Source organism: Melospiza melodia, chromosome 13 (assembly GCF_035770615.1).
Source record: "Melospiza melodia melodia isolate bMelMel2 chromosome 13, bMelMel2.pri, whole genome shotgun sequence".
Lineage (NCBI taxonomy): Eukaryota > Metazoa > Chordata > Aves > Passeriformes > Passerellidae > Melospiza > Melospiza melodia.
In genome coordinates this window covers 4,989,494-5,013,341 of record NC_086206.1, presented here as the reverse complement: position 1 = coordinate 5,013,341, position 23,848 = coordinate 4,989,494, and the positions used below count along the sequence as shown (strand labels likewise).

Here is a 23,848-nt window from a genome sequence, read left to right as displayed (position 1 = left end):
GACTCTGCAGGAGGCACTAAAGCCAAGTCAGCAGCCAAAGTGCCAATGCCCTGCGCCCAGCAGCGCGGCCCGGCCCGGCCCCAGGCTCGGTGCCGCGGTTGCCCGGTAACCGCGCCCGGGCCCTCAGCGTCTGTGACGGCGCCGCGGCCTCAGCGCCCGCAGCCGCCCCGATGCTCATTCGCACCCGGCGCGCTCACCGGCGGCACTCGGCCACTGCCAGCGGAGTTGTTCGCACAACAGTGCTGTCTGTGAGCGAGAACTCGCAAAACACTGCTCTGCGAGGGACGCCTAAACTCGCAGAACATTGGTTTCTGCCAGAGAGTCCTGAATTTCGTTTGAAGGTAAAGATTGACTCAAGTTGTACTTTCTGGTTTTGTCACATCTGTGCTCTGAAAGAGAATGCCAAAGGGAAATACAGGATGGGATAATGCCAGTCTTCAGTTCGGTGGCATGGACAGCTGAGGGGATGAACAATACATGGTCTGCAGATGGTGTTTTTTTCTCACTGAAGAAACGCAACATTTCCTAAATATACTTGTCTATACATTTTTTTCCTATAGTATTTATTTAAACTACTTATAGGTGAATGAGTTCTGTTCAAGTTTCAGTGGGTTGTTATGATCTGGTTATTAAAATTATTAAGGAGATGCCCCTGGATTAAGGTGCAAACCGAGACCATGTGTCAAAGTCAATAGTTTGGATTTTATGGAACAGTAAATGTGAGGAAGAGAGAGGGAGAAAGAAATAGAAAAAGAAGAGGGGGAGGGAAGGGGCTGGGAAGGAGGGAATAGAGGGATAGAGACAGATTTAGTAGAAAATATCACCATTCCATGGATCCCATCCCATCACATTCAGTCCTCTTCTGGTCTTCTCTGTGGTGAGGTCTCGCAAAATGTGAGACTCCAATGGATTAATGCAGATTTGGGCAAGGTGGGACTGCCCAGGTACCTCCCTGGGGTGGGGCAAGTTTGGCTCTGTCTCTTACTACTCTCAAATAATATAAAATCTTTAGCACCAGTATGTCCTTTGAGTCTGCCATGAATTGGGTTGTGGATTTTCAGCTCTGTTGTGTTTCTCTGCATGCCATGCAGTCATCTGGTGCAAGGCCTCAGGAATGGCTCTGGGGGCACTTTGGAGGTCTTTGCTGGGTTATGACACCCCCTCAGCTGCCCCTCATGGGAATGTCCCCTGGATGTGGCCTTCTGGGGCTGGGGGGTTTTAGAGCTGAGCCAGTTTGTCTGAGGGAGGATGGGTGTCCTCTGCCCCTTACCAGAGGCTGTGCCTCACCCCCAAAATTTCCTCCTTCCCCCTCTGTTGATGGGAGGTTTGTGTGCCAACCTGGCCTCAGCAGACGAGTCTGTGGCTATGACTTCCCCAGCCTGAAGGCAGAGAGAGCTGATTTTCAGGACAGCTGCTGGATTTGACTTTAGTGGGGATATATTTTTCTCCCTCAGCCTTGTTCACTTCTCCCCAGACCTGAGCTAACAGGACAATAGTGTCACCTTTATCTTGTCTCAGGTTCCCTTAGGCAGCTTAACTCCCAGTGCCAAGTTCCAGTCAGGAGGCATTTTCAGGGAATGGTGGGCTTGAGGGTCTCAGCTTCTTTATATAGTTTTGTCACAATGGGCAAAAAGTCCTTTATAGCAATACTTAAGCCATTAACCATAACATTCCAGTCTCTCACAAGTCCTGTGAGGAGCAGCTGAGAGAGCAGGGGGTGTTTAGCCAAAAAAGAGGAGGTCTACTCATGCTGGTTTTAAGTAATATTTGAGCTACAGCTTTGTCTGTTCAAACTATTATTAATAGTCAGCATTTTAGCTCCAGGTTTCAGTGCAATTCATCTTTGAATGGAATAAGGTACCCATATAGTTGCAATAAAGTCCAACTAGAGGCTTAACAACACTAGCTGCTTATGCCTAATGAGCACTTAGCTGCTTTCAAATCATATAAAACCTTTAGCACCAGTATATCCCTTGAGTCTGCCATGAATTGGGTTCTGGATTTTCAGAGTTCCATTGTTGTTCCTTCCAGTTCTGTTGAGGCGCTGTCACTCCTCTGTGACATCACCTCTTCTCAATGGCTTCTGGAGTGCCAAAGACACCAACACCTCGTATTTTGCTCAGGGAAAGACTGAAGGCTGATTCTGTGAGTAGCCCCTGGGGCTGTGTTAAGGCTGGAAACTGCCCTGCTCTCCCTGCTCTCCCTGCCCCTGCTGTCCAGCAGTGCTCTGAAGCTGCAGAGCCCCTCCCCAGCCCTTTGTGCCGTGCTCCTGTTGCTGGGGCTGTCCTGGTGCAGTAGGGAACACTGTGGGATGTGTCAGGGACAGCCCAGCGCCCTGCCTGGCTGTGCCAGCAGAGCCAAGGGAAACCAATGTACAGCTGAAGCCCTCAGCATGGGCTTCTTTCCTTCCCCTTTGCCACAGCCATTCCTTCTGTCAGGCTGGGCACTCACCTGTGCTGCTCTGACCATCCTGCCCTTGGGCACCCGGGCACGTGAGGGGGAAGGCTCAAACTCTGCCCAAAGCCTTGAGAGCCACGGCTGGTCCCAGCTGGAAGAGCTCCCAAGGCAGCTGTTCCCTCCCAGCTCCTGGGTGGGCACAGATGCAGCCCTGCAGGCAGCACTGGATGGAGCCAGGGCCACAAAGGGCCCTTGCTGTCTGCAGCTCACTTGGCTGAAGATGCCCCACTGCTGAGGCTCTGCCAAGGAGATCCCTCTGTTTTCTTCTGTCCAGGGCTCTGTCAGCCCACACAGAGAAAACCAATGCTAATTGACAGAGAGAGCTAAAACTTGGACACATTCCTGTGCACCTCACTCTTGGTACAGCTTTTCCTGCTTGCTTCCCTTGGACTCAGCCAGCAGTGCTATCTGCTGGCTGTGAGTTTTGAGTGTTGTGCAGGGATGGAGTTTGGGCAGTTCTGAGAGCTCCTCCCCACTCTCTGAAAGGTCACTGCCTCAATCCAATGAAAAAGGAAACAAATGCCCAAAGAGCAGAAATCCCCAACCATGTCCCATCAAATCACAGAGAGACTCATGGGACACAGCCATGTGGCTGGAGTATGTGTATTGCACTCTGTGTTAGTCATTTATTGGTGCTGAGTATTTCAGCAGCAAACTTCCAGGGCTTCCAGAACTGTGCTAGTGGCTGTGATCACAAATCATTCATCAGTAGTAAGTGAACAAGAAAAGCCTCCATGAGCAAGGGCATTTCTGAGACTCTTGCTGGTTTTTTGCCTTCCAGCTGACTCCCTCTGCCTTCCAGAAGGAGATGTCTCTCAACACCAAGCAGAGGCTGGCCAGAGCTAAGAAGCTGAGTCTGCCTCCCATTGTCCAGCCTCAAGACAAGCCTGGGACCTCCCATCACAAGGTAGCCTTTCCCTGCCCTTGCTGTTTGATGCGATAATGGAGGAGGATGCCAAAAGAGCAGCTTGGCTTGAGCCTGCTCAGCCTGGTCCAGGAGCTTTTGGTCAGCCCAGGGCAGAGGTGGAGGAGCCACTGTTTGCCCAGCGTGGGCTGGGCTGATGTGCTCACCCAGAGTCTGCACTTCACTGGGGATCAGAGCAGAATCTTCCTCCCAGCAGCTGAACCTGTCTCTGCTCTCTCTGGCCTCTCCCTGCAGTTCTCAGCAGCTGCCCCAGAGCAGCGCTCGTTTCAGCCTTGCCCACCAGAGGTGGTGTTTCAGAACTACAGCCCCGGTGAGGTCTGTGAAGTGCCGCTGGTTCTGAGGAACAGGGACAAGGTGAGTGCTGGGACTGGAGGTTCAACGCTGTGCTGGAAGAGGAGAGCAGAGAAGGGTGGTTAAGGATGGCACCAGGGCATGTCCACCTGTGCCATCCCAAGTGGCAAAACCATCATTCCATGTCTCTCCTGCAGGTTCCTCACTTGTTGAAGGTCACCTTGAAGAGCTCACCTTATTTCCAGCTGGTGGGCCCCAATGACGTGTGCCGCAAGGTGCCACCGGGCCTCTACACCACTGTCCGCATCCTCTTCACCCCTGGGCAGAGAAAGGTGAGTCTGGAGGGCCCAAGAGGTTGCTGTTTGCAGTGGAAAGTGGACCTGCAAGGCTGGACTCAGGGCATCTGGCCTGGCTTTTGAGGACCTGTTTGGTTTCAGAGGATCTAGAACTGGGAGATACTCTTTGCCCATGCTAAAGATGGAGATAAAGGCTCTGTGCTGAGACAGTTTCTTTTGCCACAGGATTATTTCCACCAGCTCCTCTGCACCACTGAAAATGAAGAGTTCATTGTGCCAATTTGGGCCATCGGTGGCCGAGCCATCCTGGACTTCCCTGACCAGCTGGACTTCTCCACCTGTCCGGTCAAGTACACGACCCAGAAGACCCTGCTGGTTCACAATGTTGGAAACCGGCCTGCTTGTTACGAGCTGAGCACCCAGAGGTGAGGCAGCTCATCTGTCCTTGTACAAAGGATATCTGTCACCTTTGGGTGATGGCAGAGTTGGGAAAGAGAAGCAAAAGGAACCAGAGCATCAGAGCTGCTGCCCCGCAGCCCTGGCTGGAAGTGAGCAGGACGTGTGGCGTTTGCCGTTGCTTCTCATGGTTTAAGCAGGATGCAGCCTTTGAGCTTTCTCTGTCTCAGATTTCCTGGAGGGTGCTGGAACATGTTGGTAGCTGGCTTGCACCCTCCTGAGCACAAGCAGCTTCTGAAATGCTTACTCACCACTGCCAGCCAAATAAACCCATTCTCTGGGAGGCCACAGGCACGTGGCTTTCCAGTGGTCCCCGCATCAAATGCCCAACATGAGAAGACAATCACTGTTTCTCCTGTTGGCTGAACTGGAGAGGGTAATGCATTTTTGACACCGTATCTGCAAGGAAACCAGTTCAGTTGGCTGGTGGTGTGTTGAGGGTTATGAGATCCCAGAGGTCTTGGTGTAGGAGCTGAGGTCAGGAATGCAGCACAGACCTGCTGTCTAACCTCAGGCAGCTGAGTGGCCTTGATGTTTTTTTCTCTGGCAAAACAGAGGTCAAAAGGCAAATTGACTTTTCTGCTGTGAAACGTGAGGGTCCAAGAGGAGCTTCCACCAAAGCCTGCCAGGGCTATTGGCAGCTCCAATCCAGGCTCCTCAGATGCTGCTCAAACAGGCTGCTGCTTTGGACTGTGCAAACATGTAGGCAGGAACTTGTAAATCCATGCACGGTTTTTCTCTGGGATTTCCAGATCTTGTTTTGTCACCACCAAAACAAATCCCCAATAAAGTCTGGTATCCTTTTACAATGTGCTTGCCAGCAGTTCTGTTGAGTGCTACAGAGCATGTTGGATCCTGCTTGATAGGGATTTAAAGAGTTTCTGAACTTTAGGAATTAAATCTTGAAGTAGATGAAATAGAGCCTAGATGTAGTGACAGAGGCAAAGATGGAGCTTGTGAGCTGCTGACTCTGGACAGAATTTTTCAGCACAGAGATGGAGCTGCTGTAACCTAACAGACTGAATTTATTAGAATAGCTAATGCTGCTTGACGTCAGAATTAACTGACCATCACTTAAAAGTAATAGATGTTAAGATTAGATGATATTTGAGTTTCTTCCTGCAATAAGTGTTAGTGGACACATGAGCAATTCAATTAGCCCTATTTTTTTTGTCTCCCTTGGTGTGGGAGACAACTTTTAATGAGATCAATTCTCCCAAAATCAAATCATTTAATAATGGCAGTTAAGACACCAGTGGACAAAAGAATGTTTGGCTGTAGCAGATAACTGTACCATGGGACTTGAAACAGATTGCAGCCTCCTTGCACACAGCATCTACCAAAAGTGCAGGTGAATGGTGCTTTGAGAGACTTGGTCACAAAATTGCCAGCTTTGCTCACTGGTCAGCTCTGTTTGTGAATTATGTTAGGAGTACTTTGTCCTTGGTATCCATGGCCATGACTTTTGCCCAGCTCTGTCAGTAAGGGGAGCTGATATCTGATGAGAGTAAGCAAGATGCAAATGACCCTTGAGCCTCATTGCAGAGAGCTGGATACAGAGTATGGGGGAGATGAGGTCATTTCATCCCACAGGATCTTGTGAGGGCTGGATCTCCTCACACTAGAGTCAGTGGCTGTTTCTGACCCTGTCTGTTCTGTCTTCTGCTGACTGTGGTTGGTTTGCTCTTTGCTTGCACAAGTGAGCAGAACTGGACTGCAAGAGGGTTAACATCCCCAAATCTCCACCAAGAGTCCTACTGTCTCTGTGTTGCAGCCCTTTCTCTGTCACTCCGGCCATGGGAACTCTGGATGTTGGTGACGCCGTGGAGGTGGCAGTGGAATTTCGGCCACTGAAGACTGGTGACCATTGCAGGTCCCTTGTTGTGCACTACGACACAGGTGAGTGCTGGGCAGTGCTCAGGGCACTCTGTGCATCCCTCAGAGCAGAGCCTGCTCTAAGCAGAAAGGCTGGTGTGGCCGTGGGTTTCAAGAGGGAGATGATGATACTTTTCATGGGGTTCATGTTCTAGCCATCTAGTTTGTAGTCATGCAGTTTGTCATCTTGATCCTCGTAGAGCTCCTTGTAAATGCCATTTCTAGAGAGCATGTCTGGTATTTGTTGTTTGCATCTCGCCTGGGAAATGCTCACCTGCAACAGGAATGGTGAGCTTGAAGTCTGAGCCCAGATGAATCCCAGGAGCTGGCTGGGAATAATGAAGCTTTGAAAGCTCTGGAAATGAGGGAGCTTGGTAGGGGTCTGTTCTAGAGGGTGAAATGCTGGCAGGTTGTCAGGACGGCGTCATGCTGTGCACATGCAGCTCTCAGCTTGTGATCCATGGACTGATCCATGGAACTGCTCGTTCAGCTAAAAGCTGTGACACTTTCTTCTGCTGCCTGTGGTGTGCTCTGTTCCTTGTGCTTCCATCAGCCAGTGAGGTGAGCAAAGACTCCCCTGTGCTTTGTTCCAGGTGAAGACACCCACACAAGCCTTCATGCCAGAGCTGTGGATGCTCACATCAGGCTGGACAGGAATACTGTGACCCTGGAGAAGACGTACATCACCATGTCAAACAGCGCAACTGTGCTCATCCACAACCGCAGCGACATCACAGCCCGCTTCCAGTGGAAGGCTGTGGATACTGAGGAACAGGAGGAACAGCTGAGGCAGAGGTGGGTTTGAAAGATCCATTTCAGAGACATTCCTTGCCCAAGGGTAAAACTAACAAATGGCTTCAAGAGGTACTGGTGCTTTTGAATGGCTTTGGGTAAGTAAACCAGCCCATCTCTCCTGCCTCCCCCAAGCAGTTGTGTGCCAGGAAAAGCTGCCTGAGGTGGCTGATGGATTCTCCCTCAGCTGTGGCAGAGGCTTTGAGCCAGAAGGCTCTGTTGAGGGCTGCTGCCTTTGGAAAGCTCTCCTGAGCTTGCAAGTGGGGAGTGAACAAGTGACCCTCTGATCCATTTGGGACCCCATGGCTCAGGGTCAGCCCTTTGCTGTGGAGCTGCTCCTGCACTTCCACTTCTCTCTGCAAACACGTGGCTTATTAAACAACCTGCTGGGTTTGTCTTTCCTATGCCTGCAGGCAGTATCACAGGATATACCAGCAGCAAAGGCACAAGTTGTATAGTTTTCTGAAGGAGCGTGAAGTGGACATCACTTGCCGAGAACGCCTTGCTCTTCTCAACCACACCTTCCAGAGTGAGGTAGCAAAGATCAGAGGAGATCCCATGCTGTTAGACGATGACATTTTCTCCCTTGTGCCTAAGGTAAATGATGGCTGAGAACCTCCCTTCCTGCTTCTCTCCTTCCTCTTCCTCCTCATCCCTGACTAAGGTCACTTGACTGATCCCTGCCTCAGCTGGCTTTGTGTGCCAGGAGAGAAGTCATCGGGATTCTGGTGAGGTCAGAGAGCTGGTTGCAAAAAGCATTTCTGCCCTGTGGGCTCCTGGCAGGCAGCAGGAGCCTGACTAAAGCTTCCAAACTCTGTTCTCAGTGTTATTGATGAGTGTTACTCACTCCTTGCTTGTCACTGATGCTCTAGATAACAGCTTACAGGACTGTGGTTGAAAACAAGAATTGTGGTGTCTGAAGATAAAGGTTTTGCTGTGTCCTTCTGCTTTAGGAGGGTGAGATCATGCCGAAGTGCTCGGCTGAAATCAGCGTGTTCTTCACGCCCCAGGCAGCCCAGGTCTATGAGCGAACAGTTTACTGTGACATCTCAGGTACGGCTCCTTCCCCTGCCCCTCTCTGCAGTGAAGGCAGCTGCAAACACTCCCCCAGGTCACTGGGCTCCTGTGCCATGGCTGGGGAGGGTCTGTGCTCAGCAGGGCCCTGCTGGCACATGCCCACTGTCCCTGCAGCTTCCAGGGCATCTCCTCTATTTTGATTTTTTCCCTCTCAGCTGTTCTGAATGCTGCCTGTATTTAGTCGGCTCCTCCTCCCTTGGGGAAAACACTCTGAGGTGCACCCAGAAGGAGGAAGAACAAAATTTCTGGCATTTCCTAAAGTTCCACACTCAGCACAGGGGTAGAAGAAAGGATGGTGTCTGTGGATGTACTGCATCTCCTGAGGGAAGGGAAGGGTCCATATCTGCTCCTGGGACATCAGGAGCTGGTCCCATGCAGCACAGAGTCAGGGACTAGCACTAAGGCAGCCTGGAAAACGCAGGAGAGCAGAAGGAATTCCTGTACTGAAATAGAAATCTCTCCCCAGGCCGTGAGAACAGGCTGCCCCTGCTCCTCATGGGGGAAGGCCTCGGGCCCCAGGTCCATTTCCACTTTGAGGAACTCAACATCGGGGAGGTTTTTGTCAGAGTAACCCACAGATATGAGGTAAGCAGAGAGATTGGGGTGGGTCCTGCTGGCTCCTAGGGTAGCAGTGAGCCTTGTGGACCTGTGGAATTCCTGGCAACTTGGGTAGTTGTGATGCTGGTCAATTTTGGGGGGATTTCTTGGAATCTGGATCTTTTGGATGGGGTCAGAAAGGTGTGTCTGTTGTTCGTGAGACCCCAGGCCCTGCTTTTGGGCAGCCTTCTTTGGAGATCAGCTGGGAGGCTTCCTGCAAAACCACTTGACACATGAAACCAACACTGGGTCAAAAAGCTGCATGTTCAGAGGCTTTTGTTCCAGTCCCAGACACAAATCACCTTTGTGCTCAGGCTGTCCAAAAGCAGCTGGAACAAACTGGCTGCATTTGAGTTCGAGTCCATTGCAAACAGTTTTCAGCCATGTCCCTCCTGCATATTCGTGGGAGTCAGAGGAAAACCATCCACCCTCCTGGCTCAGCGCTGGTCAAAGCCCTTGGCAGTGCTTTCCCTTGCTGACCAGCCCCTCACCACACCTCAGCCATGATGTACCTCTGGCTCTAGAAAGAGCAAAGTGTTTCTGGGAAGGAGGCAAAGGAACTTCCTACATCTTTGCTTCTGGTTTCTCCCACTCCTGCTGTAAACAGGTTGGGCTGCAATGGAAGCTGAACGTGCCCTGCCCACGGTGGGGTTGGACACGTTTGAAATCTCTGTGGTGATGTCACTGGTAATGCTGTGATGCCCAGTGCTGCTCTAAGGGCCAGGTGTGAATGAACTGGGTGATGCTGAGCAGCCCCTCTGTGCTGCAGGTCAAACTGGACTGTCTCTGCCAGTGGGAAAACGCCAGAGTGCCTCTGGTTAGATGAAGTTATCACTGCTTTGCATGAAAACCCCAAAGCTATACAAAGCTGTATTTCAATGTTGTATTTTTGGCTTCTGCCATGCAGCAGCACAAGGCATCTTCTGTCTTTTACTGCTGTTAATAGTTTAATTTGAAAGTGACTCAGACTTCTGTAGGAAAGGAACATTCCTCATGTATTTCCACTTTGCCTTTCTGCTGCTGCAGGCATACCTGATCAACAAGGGGCCTATTGAGGCTCCCTTCAAACTCATCCCTCCAACCACAGCCATGGGCTCCTGCTTCACCTTCCTGCCCCAGGAGGGCATCGTGGCACCAGAGAAGCTCCAGGCCATCCGGGTCTCCTTCTGTCCCACCATCCGGGGGGAGTTTGAGGAACAATTCTATTTCCATGTGGCTGAATCCCCTAAGCCTGTGATCTTCACTGTCAGGTGAGGAGGGCTTTGGGAGCTTGTTGGGCACATCTGTAGCTGTCTCTGGGTAATCATCTTCCATCTGCCTCATTTTGTGGTGTAGCAGAGAAAAAAGGTGTTGCCTGAGGTGGCTCTGGCACCCCTTTAGTGTGGGGTGCCTGCTGCCCTGTGTGGGTACCCAGGAGCTGCAATGACTCCTCCCTGCAGGGATGTCTCCTGCTTAGGCTGTTGCAGACAGTGGGATGGATCAGCTTTGGGCAGCAGCTGCTCTGGGATGTCCCACCTGAACACCCAGCAAGGCCCCCAGGGCTTGGAGATGGGCCAGCCTGGGTGATTCTGCAGCAGCAGCAGTGTTTGTAAAAACTCCTGTGAATAATCCCTGCCAGATGGGCAGCAGCAGCCTCAGCTCCCCTCTCCCAGCCATGCTGTGGGGACAAGCTGTGCTCCCAGCTCCTGTGCACAGAGGGCTCTGGTGCCTCCTTTGCACAGCCAGCAAAGGGCTGATGTGGGAGTCAGGAGCTGTGCAGCAGCAACTGTGCCAAGGACTGGGGCACCTGTCAGCTGCTGAGCACTTTGCTTTGGCTGCCTCCTGCCCCCGTGGGTGCTGTGCTGAGCACAGGGTGCTGGGCTGATTTGAAACCCAGGGTGGCTCTGACAGCAGCATTTATCCACCCTTTCCCTAAGGACACCCAAACCCTTTGTGATTCCCTTTAACAGAGGCACTGCCTCCCTGCCTTTGTCCCTGCAGGGGCTCTGTGATGGGACCCACTTTCCATTTTGATGTGCCCGCCCTGCACTTCGGTGACATCGCCTTTGGTGAGTGTGCCCTGGGCTGGCACCGCAGTGTCAGAGCTTGCTGTGGTGCTGAAATGGAGCCCTTGAACATAAGAGCATTCGTCACTCGTGTTCCTCCACCACAGCCTCTTCAGGGTGTTCATTCAGGGCTGCTGGTGCCTCAGGTACCCTTTTGTTTGATCATGAGATCAAACAGGACCAAAGGAATAAAAAGTCAGCATCACTGTTTGGCCACTTCTTGTTTCCCTTTTAGTAAGTGGCACAATAAAGAAAGGCACCGGGCAGGAATATGGTTCTGTAATAGCAGATTCATCCTGCTTAATCTGATTTCATTCCTAAGGTTTCTTCAGCTGGGGGCAGCTCTTTAATCTTTGTTTCTTTAAACTGTGCTGCTGAATGTTGTCTGCATGTGTTACCTCAGTGGCATTTGAGAGCGTGACGTCCTTTTTGTGCCTCTCCTGCCTCCCTGCTGCAGTCACTGTTGATGGGCATGGAGAAGCCCTGGGCTGTGCCTGCAGTTGGTTTTTCCTCCCCATCTGGGTTTAAATGACTCTTGGTAAGCAGGCTGGGAGATGTCTGCTCCACACATAGCTGGCCAGCCAAGCTGTAGATCCACTGCAATGAGCTGTAGTTCAGATAACAAAGAAGTAAAATCCAAGCACAGTTTTATACTACCAGCAGGATATTCACACCAGCAATCACGAGGTATTGATGCCTAAATGGGGATTTGTGTCATTTTCTTAGGTTTTCCTCACACCTTGAAGTGTTGCCTGTTTAACACCTCCCTGACACCCATGGGCTTCTCCCTCTACATTCCTGGGGATGGCTTGGGAGTGCCCAGTGTTAGCAGCACTACTCAGATAGGCAAACCCAGCAGCCAGTTGTGGAGGAAGGAAGTTCGAGTTCTGAGGAGATTACAGGAATTTACCATAAACCCCCACAGCGGGACCGTCCGTGCCCTGGGATCCCAGGATATCAAGGTATGGGAAGAGTCCAGCTGCTGGGGCTGAGGCTTCACTGCAGTGTGGGAGGGCTTCAGCTCTGGTGCCAGCTTGGAGCATCCTGGGAGTGAGAGATCTGCACTGCTGGGAGGCCTCTGCTAGCTGGCTTACCTGGGATGTTCCTCAGGAGCACTGTTTTGTTTCCAAAATCATACACTGAGATCAATACCGTATGGTCAAGTCCTGAAGCCATTCTTGTGTTTTTGAGAACAATTTATTTGATTGCAAGTGGGCAGAGGAAGGATGAAAACAGCAAGTTGCTGTTAAAGAGAGAGATATCATTGTGGAAAGCAGTTTTCTTCTCTTCCTGGTCTTGTTTCTCATCTCCTGGGCAGCAGATGAGTTGTATTCACTGCAGGAATCTTCAGTGGGGACAGAAAATACTCTGCAGCCACAAACTGCCCAGCATGTGCTGGGCCACACTCTGCCCTCAGCTTCCCGCTGTAAGGCTGGACTTGTTCCATTGGAGACAACAGACTTCTTCTGCATTTATGTCATTGTAGTCAGGTGAAAAATTAGTCCCTTTAGCAAATCTCATATTGCCAGAGGGCTTTTTTTACTCTCAAAGACTGTTGCTCTACTTAGGGACCAGCAGAAAAATTAAAGCAAATCCTCCCTTTGTCTACCATGGAACAGGAGTTGGAGGACAGCACACATGGGTAATGAGAATTTTGGGAGTTAGCAAATACTTGCTGCACTTCATTTCTTTTCTGCCAGGTCACTCTGTGTCCCAACACTGTTGGGGACTACAATCTGGAGCTGGTGCTGGACGTGGAAGATGTTGGCAGGAAGGTGTTTGCACTGCCCCTCACAGCCAGGTACCAACACCTTTCCTGCACCTGCTTGTCTTTGCTCGTGCATCCAGCACCAGCACACTGCCTGGCTGCAGCTCCAAAGGAGAAGTGCTGCTTCATGAGCTGCATCTGCCCATCTAGACATGAGAACAGTGCCAGGAAAGCAGCCCTTAGTGAGATACCCCCCTGCTCACAGCCAGCCATGGCCCTAGCCCTTTTTCTAAAGGGAGCAGGAATAACATGAATTGTTGGCCTGGGCTTTGGTGCTTGAGCTGGAACAAATTTCCAAAGGCTTGCCTGCCCTTCTTCCTGCAAGTGGTGAACTTATGCTGCTTGTGACCACCCTGCAGCAGTGGTTTGGAACACAGTGAGCAGCCTGCTGAGAGCTGGGGTCTGGGTCCCTTCAGCAGTGCGTGTGCAGTGGGGAAGAGGCTCCAGGCAGGAGTGGGGAGAGCAAAAGGTCTTACAAAGAGGACTGTAGTCCTTGATGTGGAAGGTTGTGGGAACTCAGCATATCACTCCTGATGTCCAGAGTTGCCGAGATAACCCTTGGGGGGCTCGGAAATCCTGGAATGTTGCCAGAAGTGCTTGGTGGTTGGATTTTGACCCTGCAGGGGATGTGTATGAGGACAAGAGAATCACTTGGGGATAAGTGGTGTAAGAATTAATTATTCACAGGGTGGAAATACAGGTTTTAGGATTTTGGTGCAGGGAGGTTGTAGGAGACAAGATGGAGGAATCGGGGCGTGTCTTGCCCTTCTTCTTTCTTCTTCTTGTCGTCCATCTTCTGTGGTGATGTTGGCACTTTGGGATTGGTTCATGTTGAATGTGCACTTGTTAGTATGGGTAAAAGGTATTGGAAAGTAAAGGTAAATATATTGTACGTAGTTTTTAGTATAAAAATAGACGACCGCCCAGTGGGAGGTCAGTGTGCCCTTGGCTGCCTTGCTGGTCAGACCTCTGTCGGGCTGGAAGAAAATTTTGTAGATAAGAAATAATGAACAACACTGAAGACCGAAAAATATGAAGAGTGCACTCATCCTTTGGAGCACGGGCTGTCCCAAGGCATAGGATGCTGTGCGTGACCGGGCAGAGACAAAAGGCCGGACCGGTCAGAAGGTCAGCTCAGCTTTCGCTGCTTCCCTCTGGCTCTGTTGAGTCATGTTCTCAGAGCTGAGACCAAAAGTCATTCTTGCTGCAGCAGAATTCCATCCTGCTGTGCTGCTGTGGGTGTCAGTTTAGTGCCAAGAGGGATGCAGTTCCCTGGTGCTGTTCCCTCTCCCAGGCAGAGCCATCCAGTCAGTGCCTGGGCTGCCATTTTGTAAAGCAAGCACAAATGGGGACAGTCAGTGTAGAGACCCATGGGGGAAAGAATTGAGGGAGTTCTAGGAACTGGAAGAAGTTGATCACCTGCACTGTGGGCCTTGTGCCCTTCACTGCTGGAAGAGAGGATTCACTTTTCAGGCAGGACAACAGTGCTGGAGGAGAAAAGGGAGTCATTTTCACTGATACACTGGAGTCTTGTGTTCCTTGAGCCTTGGTGGGCACTGGTCCTCGCTGGAAAGGCTCCCCCAGAGCTCAGGGACCACTGGCACTGTTACGGGAGTCCTTGCAAGTGTCCTTGGGCAGAGAAGGGGCAACACTGCTAAGACAGCTCTGGACTACTGTAGGACTGCTCTACTACTCTACTCTGTTAGATTTGCAGATATCCTCCATTGCATGCTCTTGGAGGACAAAAGTTCTCCATGCTCCCAGTGTCTCTCATTCCCCTGGGGTCATTTCTTCGCCCAGGTGCATCGTTCCTACTCTGCGAGTGCTCAACCCTGTCGTGGAACTGGGGCACTGCTGCTTGAAGGTGCTCTATGATGAGAAGGTGACCCTGGTGAATGACAGTGACTTCCCAGGGTGCTACTGTCTTCTCCCTCAGGTTTGGCCTTGCATCCATCTCCTCCCCTCAGATTTTACTGGGGGAGTTATTAGGGGAATAAAAGGGTTTGGATAAGACCTTGCTGGTTTCTATTCAAAGCTAAAGGTTTTCTGAGAACAGGAACCTAAATACAAACTTTAGGAAGAAGTTTAACATCTTGAGGAAGATGTTTAGAGTCTAGTCCTTGACTTGTTTTCACGTGGCAGAGCTTCGAGGGCAGTGAAAATCCGATGCAAGGAAGCTGTCAGCACCCAAGTGGGTGTCTCTGATGCAGCAACTTTTGGACCCCTGGGGATGCTGAGCACCTACACCTTGCATCTTGGTTTTTGCTTTCTTGCTTTCTCCTGAGAATTTTTACAAGCGTGTGGGAGTTGCTCTTGTGGTAGAGGTTAAGGAGTTTAAAGTTTCCTCCGTTCTGAAGATGCCTTTGATTCTGTCCCTGCCAGGAACACAAGGAGGAGGCTGCTGCGTGGTACTCCAGCCTTGCACCCTCTGGGATTATCGAGGCTCACAGCTCGGTGCAGATCCCAATTACACTCCAGGCCCAGTTGCTGGGACAGTGCAGCATCACTGCCAAGCTGGCCGTGTTGGGGAGACCAGGATCCCCACTGGTGAGAGCAAGGGGACTCGTGTGCCTTGAGCAACTCCTCCCAGTGGGGTGTAAACTGCACAGGGATTCTTCCAGGAGCTTGTGATTTATGGCTGGTGTGGACAAGGACAGAAGGGACTGGTGGCACAAGCAGCAGCTCGTGCCTAGGAAAGAGGAAGAGTGGAAGCCTCACAGGTGGCAATCTGAGTGCCTGACCCAGCATAGAGTTACAAATCTGGGAGATGGGATAACAAGCCCAGGCTGAAACACAAACCAGTCCCTGGGTCTCATACTCTGCCATGTTATCAGATGAACACAAGTGCTGCTTCATTACAGCTGTTCAGCATCACATCCCTGAATCCTGCTAAAGCAAGCACTGTTTGCTAAAGGAATGTTTTGTGCAGAGCTGGACTGAGGCTTCTCTGAAAGCCAGGTCCCTCAGGTCTGAGAAATACCCATCATATCTCCTCAAGAAAAGCCCACCCAAAACAAAATGAATGTCCACACAACTTGCATCTGGAGCACAGGCTTTGCTTGTTCTTTCCACCAAGTTTGGAAATGGATAAGGCAAGCAATTTCCTGAACCAAAGCCTCCTAAAAGAGGACTCTGAAGATTCTGAAGAAGATTCCAAGGACTGTAAAGAAGATTCTAAAAGAGCTCCTAAAAGAGGCACATATCATAACAGCAAGTGGCTACAAAATACAGGCCCAGTCTGCCAGACATGGATGCTCTTCATCCCTCCATAGTCTGCTTTGTGCCATGAGCACCCCACAAAGGCAGCAGTGCTGCAGCATGTGGACATAGTTTAGCAAAGAATTCCATGTTCCTTGTCCCATCATCTGTGCCATTTCTGCAAGAACAATCCTTTTGAGTTTCCGACCATTAAGTCAGTTCAGACTTTTTTTTAAGGAAAAAATACTGCTTGAATGATGCAACTACTAATTGATGCCCCTTACTCATATATATGAAGATTACACATCAGCACAAACTGATGGCAGCTAACTTGCCTCATCTCCACTCTGAAGAGCCTGCCTTGCTTCTGGCTCGTGCTCTTTTCACCAGAGCAGCTTTTTGAATTGTAAAGAACTTAGTGTTCAAGGATGGCTGTGCAGCAGCAAAGGCTGGGAAGGTGCTTTGGGCCAAGGTGGAGCATTTGAATGAAGCAGGCAGGAGGTAAAGGAAAGAGCCATGTGGAAGAGGTGTAAAGAAGCAAGCATGGCAAACAGCAGTGCTTTGTGCTCTGATAATGGGAGCTTGTGGCTTTCAGGTGGGATCACTGCAGACCCCACACTTGCTCCAGGCCTTCTGTTTCAGTCTGCACCACTGACAACTTCCAAGGGCCATCATTGTCCCCAGTCTAGGAATGCTCTTGGAGCTGGCTGTGTTTTTAAAGCTGCCTTTGTTGCGTCTTTTGACCTTTGCTACCTTCTTCCTGGAACAGGAAATCCGTTTAGAGTGCGTTGGCCAGGGCCCCGTTGTCTATGTCCATCCCAGGGAGATAAACTTCGGCTCTATCCCAGTCCTAGAGGATTGTTCCAAAACTCTCCACCTCGCCAATCAGTGTAAGATTCCTGCAGCCTTCCAGGTGGAGATGGTAAGTGTCTGTGGGGCTGTTTTCCAGGGACAGGTGCTGGTTACCAGCAGCCCTTGACTTGTTTTTGTATGCAACGTTTCTGTACTGTTCTGTGTGAGTGGAAGCAAGATATTCCATCCAAGGGCAAGCAAGAGGAGCCAGGATCTCAGGCACGCCTCTGTGAAATAGTTTGCAGAGAGATTGGAGCAGAAATGAGTCTGGATCATGTTTGCAAGTTCTCTCTTTATTTTATGGAAGATACTTAGCTGTGCAAGTCCTGTTTTCGGAGCTCTGAGATCAAGAGAAGCTGTGGCCCTTTGCTCCTAAGAGGGCATGGATTTCCCCATGGACTCCCCATTCCATCTGCATTTGTTTGTGCCAGACTTGTGTTAATGGCAGAAAGCAGGGTGTGAGATCTGCCCTCAAACTGCTCATGGGGAGGCAAATTTCACAACTCCTGTGGGTCAAACCAGTGGTGCTGTTGCAAACAAATGCACCTGTGAGGGCTGTGCACCCCCAGAGCCTGTGGTCTCTGTAGCATTGCAGAATGGCTCTGGAGATCACCTGCAGAGGAAGGTTGTTTCATTCCTGGAGGTTACAGAGGGGGACAAGCCACAGGGCTGGAGCTACAGCTTGAAAAAAGCTTTGAAAAGAGATCTTCTGTATATTGGGTGGGTTCAACTTCTGGAGCTGGTTAAAGCCAACCCTGATCAAGTGGACTTGTTTGTATTTGTGGATAAATCATCAGGTGTTGTGTGAGAGTTCAGGCTCAGCCTCCTGGGCCAAGGAGGAGGGGCGTGAATTTTCCTCTTGCTGCTTTTCCAGCTGTTTGGGGGATAAATGTTATCCCAAAGTGGAGGACTGGCAGGGCAGTTTTTCCTGACTCCACAATGGAGTTCTGCTTCCAGCCTCTGCAGGGAGCAGTGCACCTTGGCTGGGTGCTCATGGTGTGTAAAGGTTGGCTTTCACATGCTCCTGCCAGGGCCAGACCTGCAGAGCTGTGTCTGTACAGCTGTGCTGGTGCAAGGCCTTTCCCCCTCCTTTGGGCACCTTCCAGCTCCCTTGCTCAGTCCATGAAGTCCATGAGAAAGCAGATGACAAGAGTTCTTGGGAAGAGTGGGCCATGCCCACAGAGCACATGTTGTCCAGTTTTCTTTCTGCTTCCTGCTTTCCTGCTCTGCTCTAAGCATTTAGAGGTGACTTTTCCAAAGCAGAGGACCCTGGGGCACCTCTCTACAGCTGATGATTGGTGGGGAGTGAGGGCTTCAGTCCTTCAGGGGGTGTTGAGAAGCACTGATGGCCCCTTGGGAAAGGAGATTTGGGATTTTGCTCAGCTGGCTTTGCAGAGTTATCCTTCAGGCTCTCAGCAGTGTCCTCCAGCTGTGTGCCTGCTGGGCTGGGATTTGAGCAGTCCTGCCTTCCTCCAGCCATGAGCCTTTGTGCACACCCAGCTCCGCTGCCAGGAAGCCAGCAGGGAGTAAACAGCTTCCCTTGGCAAGGGCTCCAAAGAGAGCCAGCAGGGGGAATTACCTTCTCCTGAGGAGGAGCTTCCCTTGGGTTGAGCAAAGCAGGGCTAATGACCCGAGTCTGTTAAAGGAAGGTAAAATACAGGTTGTATAAGCTCTTGGGGAGTTGCTGTGCTGGACACCATAGCTTACATTTAGGGAAATTAAACGTTTATGGTTTTTATACTCATCTCTTTAGCCTTCCCGTTTTCTGCACCTCACAGCAGAGCAGGGTCCATGGCTTCCATCTAATTTTGTGTTTGGCTTTTCCTACAGGCTGTGGAACGTTCCTGCTGGAGGATTGAGCCCAGTAAAGGAGTGGTCCCCCCCAGTTCTGAGGTGTCCGTGGCTGTCATAGCTAACCTGAATGACACAGTGAAATTCCAGGAGAAGCTGAAGGTGTTCATTGAGAACAACCCTGTGACCATCATCCCTCTCCAGGCTGTGGGCATTGGCACCACAGTTGTCTCGGACAAACCTCTTGTTCCGAAGCTCGACTTGAAGTCCTGCTTCAGGTAGGAGACTCTAGAAACTTCCACATCTCCTGTGTGTTCAGCAAGGAACAATTTTTCCATAGCCCTTCAGGCTAGATCTTCAGTACTCAAGGTCCCAGCTCTGTTTCCATGAAACCACAGGAATTCATTGAGAAATATGTCAAATATCCTGGAAAGCCACAGAAATGGAAAAGCTGGAAGACCTGGCAGGGCTGAAGCTTTGAGCATGGGCAGCCTTTTGGGCAGAGGTTTTATTGCAGAGTGCGCAGTCAGGGAATGCCATCGGGGTGAAGCTGAAGCTGAGTGATGCCAGGGAAATAACAGCTCCCGTGACATTTTCCATCTCTCTTCTCTTGCAGCTTCAGTCGCTGCTTTTACCACTTCCAGCTGACGAACAGAGGCCGCCGCACGCAGCGGCTCTACTGGAGCACGGAAGGGTTCCGCACCTTCCGCCGCAGCGCGCGGGCCCCGGCCCCCGCGGGCCCCCCGGGCAAAGGGGCTCCCCCCATGCCCAGGCCTGGCAGCCCCGTGTTCAAGCTGTGCCCAGCGCAGGTGGACCTGAGGCCGGGCCAGACTGTGGACATGGTGCTGGAAGGCTGCTCCAGCACTGTCCAGGTGAGGCCCTGCCCAGGGCTGAGCCTTCCCCATCAGATCCCCTCCACTGCAGCTTCTTCTGCAGCCCCTTGACACTGGCCTGGCACAAGGAGCAAGTGACTTCAAGAAACTGTTTCAAAGCCAGTTGCTTTCCTTGCTGGCCACCATCAGTTGCCAAGGCTCTTTTGTGTTTCCCTAGCTACCATAAACCCAACTTGCTGATCCCAAAATACAGACTGAAGGAAGTACTGCTCCTTTGGGCAAACAGGGCTTACCTGTGTCATGTGCTGAGGCAGAAAGGGAGAGCAGAGAAAAGAAGTTGCACTTAGGCTAGAAGCCCAGGCAGGAAGCAAATTAAACTACTGTCAAGTGCTTTTTCTGAGGGAAAAACCCTTTACCCAGGCAGTAAAACAAATGCCCTGGGAATGGCAGGAGCGTCTGGGAGCAGCATTGCTTTTCCTCTGAAGACAAATGTGGGCACAGGGCTGCTCTTGCTATGAGTCCTGGAGGGGGAAAACACAGTGTGCCAGCTCTGATGATCAGTGCAATGTCCATCCAGGCAGGAAACTGTTCCCAGACATCGTCAGAATTGACAGTTTGACTTTGGTCAACTTTTCTATCACTGCTTGCCCCAGTGTCTCAGCCACCCCTGGTGTCCCAGGGACAGCCAGGTTCTGCAGCACCCCTGGAGAGCAGCTCAGAGGGGGAGATTTTAGCAGAGTCTGGGAGTCTTCTCCTACCTGGACCTTTCTTTCCAGGGGAAATGAAACTCTGCAGAGAAGCTGCCAGCTAAGTCTGGTATGCATTCCCTGGCTCCAGGAGCCCTGGGCACAGATATTTAGAATACATAGGTGGCAGCACAGAAAGAAAAGAAAGCTATTGAGGAGAGCAGAGACTAATTACAGTCCCTAATAACAAGTGACAGGAATGGGGCCCATGGGTGGGTGGCAAGGCAGTGTGGGGTGTTGGGCCTGCCAGCACACACTGGGACACAAGGGAATCTTGTGTGCAGGAGGTGAAGGAGCGGCTGCTGTGCCACGCTGTGGTGGGGAAAGAGACAGCAAAGAAACAGATCCTGCAAACAGATGTCATCTGCAACTTCATCTGCCCTGCAGTGCAAATGTCCCCCAGAGCCATCGCTTTCCGTGTGGAAAAGGTAAAGTCACCAGATTGCATCCTGGCATTTAAAGGTGTAACTCTTAACTTGGCTGGAAGTAAATAGAAATATATGCACTTCTGGGGCTGAAAAGTGTGAAGTGCATTAGAAGGGGAAGGAGGTCTATGGCACTTGAGGTTGTTTTCCCTTGTCTCCTGTTTCTGTAGAAACCCAGTGATGTCCTGACACTGCAGTACCAGCCGCTGACATTAAAAAACACCAGCTCCCTGCCATTCAGCGTGGTGCTGGACTTGGAGCAGCCCTTCCTGGTCTGCAATGTGAACCGGAAGCCCCTCCCTGCAAATTGCAAGGTGAGCCTCTGTGGGCTTGTGCAGTGGGGTTTGAGGAGGAGGGATGTGGTGCTGCACTTCTGCTGGGAGCTCCTCAAGTTGAGAAGCTCATTCTGTAGTGTCAGCAGTGGATTGGCCTGAGCTGAATCAGCAGAGCTGCTGAAGGAATCAAAATCTTATCTGAATTGGTAACATCCATGCTGGCTCTAAAACGTGAGGAGAGGGGAGCAGGAAAGCAGATTGAGGCAAGCCATGCAGTAAAGGTGTCTCCTGGAAAGCATGCCAGCTCTCCAGCAGCCACCCCCTTGGATTGGGGCTGAGCACAGCAACGGGAGCCTGAGCGATCCTGGGCTGGACTGTGGTGCCTGCAGTCAGACCCCTGCTGTAGAGAGATGAACCATGAACTGAGGAGCCCATGCTGGGCTCGCTTGGAGCATTTACTGTTTGCTGCTGTCAGGCCTTGGGACATCATCCCACAGGTGATTAATTACTGCTCATCTCCTTGCAGCCTGTGAGAGTGGGTGTAGGGAAGGAACTTCATCTCTGCATCTGCTTTAACCCAGCTTATAAGAACAGTCTGATCAGCTGGGTGGTAAAGAAGGTTCTCAGGGTGAGCTTCATGGAGCATCCTCATGTGGAGAAGATCCCTCTTCGGGGGGAAGTCTGCTTCCCAAATCTCCACCTCCCCACCAAGGCCGTGGACTTTGGCTGCATCATAAATGACACTGAACAAGAGTTGAAGATGGAGATGACCAACTGCAGCCCACTCCCTGTCAACTACCACTGGTCATTCCTGACAGACAGCCAGGTGAACACCATCAGGTATGAGCATCATCATCCCCATGCTGCTGCGAGCATGGAGCTGCTCCAGCCTGGCTCTGAGTGGCTGTCACTGAGCTCAGCACACCAGCACCCAGCCAGGGGCTGCAGTGCAGTGAGGAGCTGCTCTTGCAGGCACCTCTCTCCCCGACTACAGGTCCACCATCACAGTTATGTTATTTTCCAGGTTCATCCCTTCACCACCTAAATTCAAGCCACGGTCATTAAACAAGAGGAGAGTGTTTCTACGGAGATACTCCAGGACTGAAAGTGTGGAGGAGCCAACTGAAACCCCAGAAACAACGCAGGATTCTGCCCAGGAAGATTCTGCCCAGGAAGATTCTGCCCTGGAGGATTCTCTCCTGGAGGATTCTGCCCTGGAGGATTCTGACGAGCAGGATTCTGCTCAGGAAGATCATGCCCAGGAGGGTCCTGCCCAGGAGGGTCCTGCCCAGGAAGATCCTGCTCAGGAGGACTCTGATCAGGAGGATTCTGCTCAGGAGGACTCTGACCAGGAGCCAGCAGATGCAGAGCATTCCCTGGAATCAGAGGTGGATTTTCTTGTGCACCTACCACTTGCTTTGCCTCCTCAACTTGCCACCAAAAAGTCATACTTGTGCCAGCCTCCCTTTTTGCTGCCCTTCCGTCCTGTGCCCTGAAAGTGGCAGTTGGGCATGGGGTGTCTGGGGAGGTAGAAATAGGAAAGTTTTGCTCAGAGAAGCTCACTCAGATCCTACACACCTATGCTGAATTTGGGACTTTTTGGCATATTTTCTTTACAATGTAAAATGAGGTCTTTATCTGCATCATGATGAGAAGGCCTCCAGCTTCCCATGTGTGTCAGTCCATGAAGAGTCCTGATCTCCACGTAGCCCCTTCCCAACCCAGCTAGAGCACTCACATCTCTGCCTTCTCCCAAAAACTAGTATTGCATTGACAGCTCCAGAGCAAGACTTTGCAAAGTCACTTATTATGGAGCAATAAAAAGTCACTTATTATTATGCAGTAAAAAAAAAAAAAAATATGTAAGGAAGCAGAGAGTTTCTCAAAAGCCCAGTGTTGGCATTAAGTTTATGGAGAAGGGTTGTACCTGCTCACACACAAATACCAGTTGTTTCTACACTGCACAGTTTTTCTGAATCAGGAGAAACAAAGCCCTATATGAACAGTGTGGCTGAATGTTTTCAAATAGAAGCACAAAATCATCTTTATTTCCTGATTGTTGCTATGTATGCACAAGTAAACCAGGGAAATTCAGGTGGCCATCCTGCAATCCTGGAATGGCTTGGCTTGGAAGGGACTTTCAGAGATTATGTAGTTCCAACCCTCCCTGCCTGAGTGCTGGGGGCACCCAGTTCCCTCAGGCAGGTTTGATGTAGGAGGTGCAGATGGAGCCCAGGTCTGATCTGTGGCTGGGCTTGGACCCACCCTCGACTGATGGCCTGGACATTGTCACCCTTGGTTTGTGCCCAGGCCCCTTTCCAGCTGCTCCTGGTGTGGGAGGTGCTGGAGCCTGCAGCAGCAGCGTGATCTTGCTCAGAGCAGCCAGCTCACTGCAGCCCGTGGTGCTTTTTCCAGGGGCTGTCATCCACTCCTGGGGCGTCTCAGAGGCCGCTGAGGATGAGGGGACTGAGCTGGTTCTCAGAGATGGAGCACCCCAAGGTGGGAATGCAGGAGGTAAGTGGGAATTTGTCTCACGTCCATGTTTCCAGTGTGGGAGGTGGTTCTGTAGCCCCGGTGCCACTGGTGGCCCTCAGCACTGCTCACAGAGGGGCCTCACATCCCTCCCAGTCCATCACAAAGCCCTGCTGAAGCCAGTGCTCACTGGAGAGGCCATGTGGGATGTTTTGTAGGGCTGCCCCAGGATGCTCCCTGTGCAGCCCCTGGGGAGGGCATTGCTCCCATTTACCTCATCAGGTGGTTTTCAGCACATTTTTGTAGGAACTTTGGCTGTAGCAGCTTGAGAGAACAGCACGTAAGTCAGAGAGAGGGAGAAAGGCCTCAGAAGTCACATGAGCCTTCCCCCAGCTCCAAGGGCTCCCACCTCCAAGTCTCCTGGTTTTCTGAAGACAGTGAGAAGTGTTTCCAAAGACAAGTTCTGCAGCAGAGAGAATTTCTTGCTGCCAGGAGACATTCCAGTTGACTCTAATGTAGTCTATACTCATGGATAAGTGATTATGGGAGAAGATTTTCCCCATGGTCCCTCCACTGGTCAGTGGCACGGACACAGGGTGAGATCAGGGTGATTCTGGCTGTGTTTGGGGAATAGGCCCCTCCAGCTGTGACTCTGCTTTATTTCAGGACACAGCTGC

At 51.2% G+C, this 23,848-nt stretch overlaps 1 protein-coding gene across 1 annotated transcript; it reads left to right on the top strand.

The window, feature by feature from the left end:
- Positions 1-2,076: 2,076 nt before the first annotated feature.
- On the top strand, positions 2,077-21,964 carry LOC134424499 (hydrocephalus-inducing protein homolog; the record flags this gene model as incomplete). The annotated part of the gene is made up of 23 exons (XM_063168317.1): positions 2,077-2,145; positions 3,239-3,364; positions 3,617-3,736; positions 3,871-4,005; positions 4,195-4,394; positions 6,200-6,324; positions 6,894-7,095; positions 7,506-7,689; positions 8,046-8,145; positions 8,636-8,754; positions 9,793-10,016; positions 10,747-10,814; positions 11,538-11,773; positions 12,512-12,612; positions 14,380-14,515; positions 14,962-15,126; positions 16,499-16,699; positions 18,460-18,698; positions 19,037-19,292; positions 20,284-20,427; positions 20,595-20,738; positions 21,226-21,539; positions 21,724-21,964. Coding segments are annotated over exons 1-23 (3,849 nt in total), but the record flags the coding sequence as incomplete, so codon positions are not given.
- Between the last annotated feature and the right edge of the window lie 1,884 nt (positions 21,965-23,848).